This window comes from Miscanthus floridulus, chromosome 18 (genome assembly GCF_019320115.1).
Source record: "Miscanthus floridulus cultivar M001 chromosome 18, ASM1932011v1, whole genome shotgun sequence".
In the NCBI taxonomy this organism is placed as follows: Eukaryota; Viridiplantae; Streptophyta; class Magnoliopsida; order Poales; family Poaceae; genus Miscanthus; species Miscanthus floridulus.
In genome coordinates, this window is record NC_089597.1 from 121,167,065 (window position 1) to 121,176,904 (window position 9,840).

Here is a 9,840-nt window from a genome sequence, read left to right on the forward strand (position 1 = left end):
CGCCGACGCCGGGGGCTGCGGCGAGTGCGAGGCCTGGCACTCTCCTACGCTCGCTGCTCCGCGCCGACGCGGGCAGTTGGGAGGCGGCGGCGGCGAGCTGGGATCGGGGCTGGCGGCCAGCGGGCGCGAGGATCTGGGTGCGCACGAGACAGAGCGGGAGCGAGGCGGGCGCCATGGCACGGCGCGACACGGCACCGCCGCAAGGGGAAGTGGAGGGAGGCTCCTGGGGCGCGACGCTGCGGCTTCTTCTCGGGCGCCAGCGCTGCGGCTGGGGCGGCCGGAGCCGGTGCAGGAGAACGCACCCTGTGCGAGCTCATCCCCGTCCGCTCCCTGCGTGAGTGGACTTGGACCACCTCCCCGTCCGTCCGCTCCCTGTGCAGCCGGACTTGGACCACCTCGCCGCCTCCGACGAGGAGCGCGCACAGCAGTCGCATGTCTCGTTCGTCCGCGCCGGCCATCTCTCCTGCTCTAATTCACAGACAAGTGGCGTTCACCGAGTGTTCGATGAATTGTCTCAAAGGGGCAAAGTTGCCTGTCCAGACAAGAGGGGACTCTATCAAGCTAAACCAGCCAAACAAACAAACTAGATGCTAACCGCCTTAGATAGTATACACAACCAAACAAGTCTATCTTTGCTTCCTGGAAACAGTTTTAGGCTAGCCTGGCTTATTTCCTAGCCAGGTTAGAAGGAAGCGACCCTTAGCGGCCGGATGGCGTTTGTTTCGCGGAAGAAACAGTCAGACCCGTTCCACTTCCCCTTGTTGGGCCGCTAGGCCCAGAAAGGGCCCAGTTATAATAGACCCTTACTTCAGTTGCTGCCTAGTTTCCTAAAAACAAAACTTCTTTTTAGAATTTTATTTGACTAGATAGTGACTTGGGTTCTTCTACATAAGGCTTAATACAAATTAAGACTAGTGCAAGGAACCAAACTGATCCTCCGTTACCGACCTATGTATACTGTCATGTGTATGTGTGAATCAGCCACACCCATAAGGCGACGACGGCAGCGATGAGGACAACGAACAGGCACACCAGGGAGATGAGCATCCACGTGCGGACAAAGGCAAATAACACAGCAGCTGTGGCCATCCACATGAGGGGCACGCCGACCCAGGTCCAGCCGACATCGGCGAGAGCGTCTCGCGCAGCCATGGGCGTGCGCGGAAGGAAAAGTTCCATGTATGCCATCTCTGCCGCGACTAGCGTCATGTAGACTCCCCACAGCACCAGGGGCAGCAGCCGCCACGGCCACCCGTCGGTGGGGACGAAGGCGGAGGTGTAGTCCAGGCCAGTATTAGGCCGCGCCCGCGGGCATGGCGAGGGCGACAGATGGCAGGTAGACACCCACTATCCACAGCACGACACATGGCGTGCGCAAGGCTTCCCCGATCGTAGGCAACGGCGCCACTGCAGGCGGTGGAGTCGTCATGATTCCGGTGGAATTTATAGATGGATTGTTGGATGAGAGTGGGCGGGTCTTTTCTTCGTTGTTATATGCTACCAAACGTATCCGTACGTTGCAACGGAACCAATAGATATAGGAAACAGACTCCGCATCGTTAGAAGCGAGTTGTTCTAACTCGCATAAGCACATGTCATATATACGGAGAGTGTGACCCAATACTCTTGGAACTGGACTCCGTAATCATCATATGCGAGTTGTTCTAACTCGTATGAGCACGAGTTATGAGTCCAGATTACATGTAAGACATGGAGGGTGTGAACTGATATGTTTTCGAATTGGACTCCATATTAATCATCGCTAGACGGATGTTGTTCTAGCTCGTATAAATACAGGTCATAAGTCCACGCCACATACGACCACATAGGAGCACAGGGCTTGAGTGCAGTTTATGAAGTAAAAAAAAAGCGGGACGGAAGAAACTCTCCACTGTTTGGGTAGTTAGGGGTGGTGGACGGAAAAAATAAGGATGTGTTTTGACTCTTTAATAATATATATAAGTAAACATGGCTGTGCGTTGCAATGGAACAAAAGAACTACCAAACATTTATGGTAAATGACGACGAGATTTATACAAACCTATTTATGTTTTATTCTTTCTATATAAATTTTTTATTCTATAATTTTTTTATAATGACTATGACATCCACAATATAAGTTAATGTTGATAATATCCTATTGTGGAATTGATTTACAACCTTAACCGTTCGCTTTCTATCGTGCAAAGCCAAAAATATTATTTAGACATAAATATATCATAACTTAAATATTCATATTATCCATGTGTTGCAACAATTAATTAAATATATAATTATGATCTTGAAATTAGTTGCCGACATCCAAGGATTGGTACAGCCGAGCAGAGTCCGGATAGAAGACATCTGAGCATGAAAAGGAAACGCAGACTGCAGAGCGGAGTCGGAAACAAAAACATGTTGTAAACACAAAACCGTGGACGGTACGGAAGGTAGAAAAAAAAACATGGCAGAAATTTTGGCTCTTTATTATTAGATATAAATATAGATACAGATATAGATATAGATAAATTTACAAGTTGCTAAAATTCGTATATACTTATTCCGATCACAAATGTAAGTCCACGTATACATTTTTCATAAGTCAAACTCTCTTAATTTTGACTATCAAATACACAAGTCTATATAGCAGTCTATATGGATCAACGTGGCCGCACCCCACTCCTTTGCCCAATAGATGTAGGTGAATAAAAATAGACAAAACAAAAATTAAAATAGATGCAGCGAATGGAATTGTTAACTGGTGTGCCGTGTGCTCCGAATGCAAAGGATAGACATTTGAGGACACGCATGACTGCAGTCTGAACCACACAGAATTCAGGCTTCGTCTACCAGAGGTTTAGACATTTTCACCATGTTTGCTGGATCGTATCATCTATGCTTATCAGTCATGATAGAGTATTTTTCTCTCACAATAAAATAACATCAGTTAGCTTATAAGCCATAGAAACGACGAAGCGATGAAGCGAACATGTGAGTGTCGGTATGCTCCGATGGGCATACGTGCTCCAAATTTGATTTGAGCGCAGACAGTCTCGATTCTGGCCGGGAAACGGGCCAGGAAAAACAATTTGGAACTCTAGTAGCTCCAATGGGCGTGCATACATACATATACAACTGGAAATATAGTTGCTGGAGTGTGAAGTTGAAAAAACAGTGCATGCTAGTTACAGATAATAATAGAAAATATAGTTAAGACGAATACATATGCAATTTTATGACGACAGTTGGAGCGCGCTGACAAACACTCATTGGCCCCGTTCGCTTCGCTGAAAAAACGAGCTGAAACAAACACTGTTCCAGCTGAAAAGACAAGCCGAAAAGTACGGATTATAAGACAAGCGAACAGGGTCATTGCGGCTCACCGCGCCGTCCGTCCGTCCCAAGCCGCCTAGCGGTGGTGCCCCCATCCTGTGTCGAGCTGCGACACGTCTACCGTCGCATCGTGCTCCATCCCCCGCCGCGCCCACTCCGCCTCGTCGCGCCGTGTAGGAGGTCGTGGCCACTGTCGACGTCGGCACTACCGCGACACTCGACCTCAGCTCGTGACATCACGAGATCCGGAGTGGCCAGACCCGGAGCAGGCTTCTCCGACTGCACCTCGCGCTCCCCTCCTTTCTCAGATGCTGCAGGCGTATGTTTCAAGTGTTTCATATGCATGTTGCAAGTGTTTCATGTGGATGTTGCAAAAGTAGATCAGGATATTGCATATGTAGCAAACATCTATTCCAAATGTTTCAGCTATTTTTAGACGGATGTAGCACGTGTTTTTATCTACGTGTTACATATGTTTTCACACTTATGTTGCAAGTGTCTCATCCGCATGTTGCATGTGTTTTCACGCATATGTTGCAAGTGTTTCATCTAGATGTTGCATATGTTTTGCAATGGCTACGCACGTGTTTCCCTCGTGTTTCAGACGTATGTTGCAAGTGTTTCAACTGTTTGGGACGTATGTTGCAAATGTTTTTCTTTGGATGTTGCAAAAGTAGATATGTTGTTGCACATGTTGCAGTGGACCCATCTGCAGCAGCAACAGCTTATAGCTGCTGGGCCTGCCTGCATGTGCGTGGGTGTGGAGGGGGCGCGAGGGGTAGGTGTGAGGAACCGTGCGGGCGCAGATCGAGAGTTCGAGACGGAGCAGACGTGGGACACGGAGCGGCGCAGGACCCCACATGAAGCATGGGTGTGCGCGCGGATGTCCAGACGCTAACCAGACGTCTGAGCGCTAGCCTTTCCTAAACATAAAGCCAAATTTAGGGGTTGGATAAAGATGCCCTTAATATTTGTGATTACTATAAGTGCATCTCTAATAGTTGCCAAAACTCACTTCTAATCTTGATTTTTTTTTCTAAGATCGAAAACAACTACCCTGCAACAACCAAACTCTCAATCTTGGAAAATTGACCAAAATCGTGCGGAAATATCTCTCTGGGCCAATGTGGAGGTGGAAGGTCGTTTGTCGACCTGATCCAAACAACCGTATTATTTTAGGTCTACCATTAGCGATGACAGTGGACATGTAATAATCAATCAGCGCGCTGACAAGCCCCGAAACCATTGATTCATTGAATGAAACCAGGTACCTTGGCAACGGCTGGGCCCCGCGCGAAGCGGATAAGATCGGGCAGCGCGACACGCGACACGCGACGGTCCATCGTCATCCTGGGGCGACCTCTACTGAGCTGAGCTCTCCACGACGAGACGTGACCCGGGCGGACCGCAACGAGACGGAGGCGGAGACGGCCGCTACCTCCTCCTGTCCCGGCCGGCCGGCCGGCTATCCGCAAGCTTATCCTACCATCGCACGCTTTGGGCAGCCTTGTCTCCCCGTCCGTCAGTCCCTGTCTCTCTTTCTCTGGTAGTACTACTAGAACACGTCTAGTACACCTACACCGCTACACGCCACCGCTAGCAGGCCAGGGGCACAGGCAGTGTCGCAGTGAGGCAGATGAGCCTTTGGTCGTCCTGGCAGCATTTGTTACTGCTTATTTTATTTATTATGTTACCAGCACAGGATTGTTTACATACATACAGTAAACACGGCAACATTAATTCAAGTTTATTTACAGCTTTAATTTATTCCCGGATTATGCGGCGAATGAAACTGTTAGAACAGATAAGTAAAATAAAAAAGAAGTTTCTTCCAAAAAAAAGGTCCGAAGAAGGATATTAAGGTACAAATTGCATGCTTGCACTTCATCGATATCCTGCTCTTTGGCAAAAGGCGTCATCAACCTACTGTCCTACTGCACTGCAGGTCTGCAGCACACAACAAGGTGGTGGTTAGGCTATCTCCAACGACACGTTCTTTGGGTAGCGCTATAGTTAAAAGGTTTAATATATATTCGACATCTTCTCCAACAACAAGACCTAAAAGAGAATTCTTTCTGCAAATAGGTTTCCAGGAAAGAGGATGCCCATATTTGAATTGTGCCTCTCAAATAACCCAAAATAGATTTTCTGTATAGGTACTCTGTTAAAAGCTGATTTTAGATTTCTTTGCGAGCCATTTTAAGTTTAGGTGCCCGAGTTCGGAAACGGTCTTACGATTGGCGAGAGTGAGTAGAGTAGAAAACATTCCATAATCCATGCATGCCATCAGAGCATATATATCCAAAATGCACTAGAATAAATATGCTCCTACTATCATATAAGAGTATCAAACAAATGAACAGATCGTGATGAAACTTTCAATAAATTAGTGCTTCATCTGCACGCCTTGTGATCTTCAAAAAAAGGTTAGCTCTTGTTGTTGGCTGAGCCTTGAGCCCCCCTGACTGAGGTACCTAGCAAGCTCTCTTGCTTTCTAATGGCCATCGCAGCATGAGCAGCTGCTATGTGATCTGGTGCTCAGGTCAATGCATGCGATGCACATCAAGCTACGATGGAGTGTGTGATTGCTAGCTAAAAGAAGAAATATGTATATATATCATGCATGCTTGGTTGGTTGATGCTGATGAATATGAAATGGGATCCCAGTGCAAACTATTACTACAAAGGAGGAGGATCCATGGTGCGTTTCATTTCATCCGTCTTGCTTGCTGTGTACAGTAGTCGTACTCCTTGATCTGTATGTACCCGGCGCCCCGGCGGCCGGCCCGTTCTTCATCAGCCACTGCGGCCGCCGTCGTTGCCGGTGCTGCCGTCCGTGGTGGGCGGCAGGAAGAAGGGCGGCAGCGCGCTGAGCGAGGTGGACGCGACCCTCCGGATGGAGCAGCACCGCAGCACCCGGCGCCGCTTGTTGAACGGGTTCTCGGGCTTGGCCAGGTCCCGCGCGCTGGTCACCGCCGACGCCGCGTCCTGCAGGTTCGCGAACGACCGCGACTTGCCGGAGAAGAAGTTGGACAGGCCCCTCCTGCACATCACATCTGTGTCGTCAGAACGATCGATCGATGGAACCGTACCGGTGGAGTGGAGGAGGAAGAAGGCGCATGCGTGCGTGTGTGCGAATGATCGGTGACGACGGCGCGATGCCATGCGTGCTTACTTGATGGGGAGCGCGTCGTCGAGGGCGTCCATGTCCATGGACGCGAGCGCGCCGCCCTTTCTCCCCGCCGCTGTCGACGTCCCGCCGCTGTTCACCTCCTCCCCATCCTCCTCCTCGTCGTCGGACACCGCGCCGATGGACGACCTCTCCGCGTCCGCGTCCGCCTCTTCCTCCACCGTCTCCAGCACGAACAGCCCGGCTGCACGCCGCGGCGCCGCCGCGACGCGGTCGCTACCCCGCAACCCAGCCGGCGCCTCCGCCTCCTGGTCCTGGACCACGCCCACGTCCTTCCTCTTCCTCGCCCCGCCGCCGCCACATAGCGGCTGCCCGTGCCCGTAAGCCCCCGCCGCCGCCGCCGCGGCGCCGGGCCCCACGGCCGCCACAACGGACATCGCGTCCGGCCGCCGTCGCCGCCGCAACCAACGGTACTGCTCTCATCAATGGCTCAGACGGCCATGGTCACCGCACCGATCAACGCAAGATCGAATATTTGTATATAAATATAACTTGTCCCGGGATAGAGAAAGAGAGAAGAGACGCTGCCGTCTGGCGATGCCGGAAAGAGAGAGAGAGAGAGAGAGGCCGGGAGAACGGGGGAGGAGGAGAAAGGGAAGGAGAAGAGGCGCGAGGTGCGGGGGTGTTTATAGATAGCTAGGAGTAGGTAGCTTCGCAGGCTGGGCAGCAAGAGGCGAGGCCGGCAGCGCAGGCAAGAAGAGGGCCGGAGGAGACGACGTGGGGGGCGCCGCGAGGGCGACGGGCGCACCGGACACACACAGCAGGATGTGGAACGCGCGCGCATGCACACCACGCACGCCGCACCGGCCGGGACCATGCACAGCACAGGCACGTTTCAGTTTCTTCTTGCAAATTCAAATTGCAGTTGCATTTGCATTTGCGGATTTGCCTAGCCTAGTTAGCAAGGATTTGTTTCTCGGATCGGATCGATCGGAGAGGTCCCCTGCGGCGGTCCTGCTGCATCATCAGCCTCATCTTGTTATCATCGTCTGCATGCAACTGCAATAATAATCACGTACACACAATAATGCTTATCTTATCTGACGGGAGATTAATTGCTGCTATAACTATAATAGAGACTGCGTACGTTGTTTGGTCATATACAGGCTGTTCGCTTGTTGGTTTCAGCCAGCCCAAACCAGCCAGCCAATAGTATTTTTCTCTCAAAAAAACCAGCACCAGCCAGCCCAAACCAGCACCAGCCCCAACCAGCGAACAAGCCCATAATCAATATTTTTTTTGTTTGAATTGCAATAGTCAAGGATAATAAGAATAAATGTTTTCCTAAAATCTGTGTATAGTGAAACTTCAGCTCCCGACAGAACTATTATTATCTTCAGACTACAGATCCTCTTATGTACATATCCCTATGGGAAATCCTGCTTTAATTTTTAATTTCACTAAATATCTTGATGAATAAAAAGAAGAAGAAATTTGCTCTGATTATAGCCTGACCGTCTTCTTGCCCATGATCATTGATCGTGTTCTGTTAGTCTACTCTTACGGCCGCGCGCTAATTTCCATGCTTCTTCCTTTTCAGTGACGGGGAATTTCATGCGGATTTGGTGGTAAGTCACGCTTGATTCGGACCAGGGCCGGCAAGATGAGCAAGACGTAATACGTTTCTTTAAGCTGATTTGATTCTCACGCTTTCTTTTCGAAAAGCCAGCAACATGCATCTTTACGGATGCATGTGAAGAGAAGAAATTCTTGTTTCTCAATTCGCGCCTCCTGTAACGATGTATATGTGCAACTGCAAGTGGGTGTGAGAGTGTCCTCATCTTCCAGCCAACTTGGTTCTCCTAGCGGATTTTACCGACACATGAATCCTGGAGGAAACATAAACAACCTCGGCTTGCCCTTATGGTAATTATTCCTGTCGTTTTCGTGATCTTCGTGGATAGGTGACACGCCCGTATTCAGGATTTTCCCTGCCACGGCTAGCCGGCCGACGGGTTGCCAGGTAGGACGTTACGGCGGTTCGTTGTCAAAAAAAAAAAGTTAAACACCATGTTCACCACTTGATCGTTTCTGTGACTTATAAGTCGGCTGATGCTATTTTGTTGTGAGAAAAAAAAATATTATATAATAGCTGATAAACATGGCTGATACGAGGGTGAAAATGTCTAAACCTCTGGTAGACGAAGCCTGAATTCTGTGTGGTTCAGACTGCAGTCATGCGTGTCCTCAAATGCTATCCTGGGGACAAATCAAGTGATTTGCAGAGTCATCGTATCATTCGTCCATCGTAGCTTAATTAGTCGGCTGCTGATCACTTGACCAGTTCATCTTTCTTTAGCAGTAAAATGTGTCCATCAGTCAACAGGCTCTTGTACTTCAGAAAATTATATATATGAACGTACGTGGCGTCCTGAAACGTTATCTTATCGCTAACGTCTCTGACTCTGGGTGTGCGTCCAAGAAGCATTAGTTGGATGAAGCTTGGAACTTTGCGAGGGAAGATCATCTCGGCCCTGCAAACACCTATCCTACTAAATGGTCTCCTTTTTTTTTCTTCCTTTTTTCTTTTGAAAGATCCAGATTGAATATTGGTAGTATGTAAGAAGACGAGAGTTTTGTGTAAGGCGCCTACGACCTAATCACCTAATCCTAGTCGGGTCTCTTTTCTTCTACCGCGTGCGTATCTTTCATGAGATCCCATCAACGAGGCCTTATCCTGACGGCGAAGAGATTAGTGTTGATTTGAGCTTATTATTATAGACTATACTTGCACTTTAGTCATGTAAAAGAATGGCTGGGTGAAGACTTTTTCTTCTTGGTCAGTCAGTCAGTGACCAAGTCCAGTCATGTAGGCTGCATGCCTTGCAAGGTGGTACTCCGTATTTAGAGTACTAGAAAATCCAGAGTGCAGAGGAGAGTTGCCCTGTGGCCTTTGCAGTTTTCAGGACTCTGAATTCTGAACGGAAGTATATATATACTGTGCGTTCAAACTTAGGGGTGTTTGGTTTGGGCTGCTAAATTTTAGTCTGTCCTAAATGGTTTAGTCCCATTTAGTCACTCCAGAGTTGCTAGAGAGGATTAAAGCCCTTTTAGTCACATTTAGTCATAGTGTTTGGTAACAAAGTGACTAAATATGGCTAGATTTAGGAGCTGCTAGGTGAACCAAACACCCCCCTAACGTGCTTCGGTCTGACATCTCTTTGTTTAACACTTTAACCAAACCCTGTCTGTCTCATCCGTTTCTTGCACTGCATAACTACTTAGTTGTATGCATGCATGTATGTATTATCCAAGAAAGCGACCTTCTAATCACAGATCATGTATCCCAAGATCCTCCTATGACAAAGCATTACACAAGTCAAAAGAAGGATGTCAGG

At 48.9% G+C, this 9,840-nt stretch overlaps 1 protein-coding gene across 1 annotated transcript; it reads right to left on the reverse strand.

Annotated features, from left to right (window-relative positions):
- Positions 1 to 5,618: 5,618 nt before the first annotated feature.
- On the reverse strand, positions 5,619 to 7,096 carry LOC136522158 (protein OXIDATIVE STRESS 3 LIKE 2-like). Its single transcript, XM_066515950.1, has 2 exons — positions 6,488 to 7,096; positions 5,619 to 6,355 (listed from the first exon to the last, which is right to left on the reverse strand). Exons 1-2 carry the CDS (start codon positions 6,877 to 6,879, stop codon positions 6,109 to 6,111), a joined length of 639 nt encoding a protein of 212 aa, XP_066372047.1. The 5' UTR covers positions 6,880 to 7,096; the 3' UTR covers positions 5,619 to 6,108.
- Between the last annotated feature and the right edge of the window lie 2,744 nt (positions 7,097 to 9,840).

Excerpts from the sequence above, each read along its gene's own strand:
- LOC136522158 (XM_066515950.1), bottom strand. The coding sequence starts at position 6,879 with ATGTCCGTTGTGGCGGCCGTGGGGCCCGGCGCCGCGGCGGCGGCGGCG. Across the intron at positions 6,356-6,487 it reads GACGACGCGCTCCCCATCAA|GAGGGGCCTGTCCAACTTCT; the intron begins GTAAGCACGCAT and ends TGTGATGTGCAG.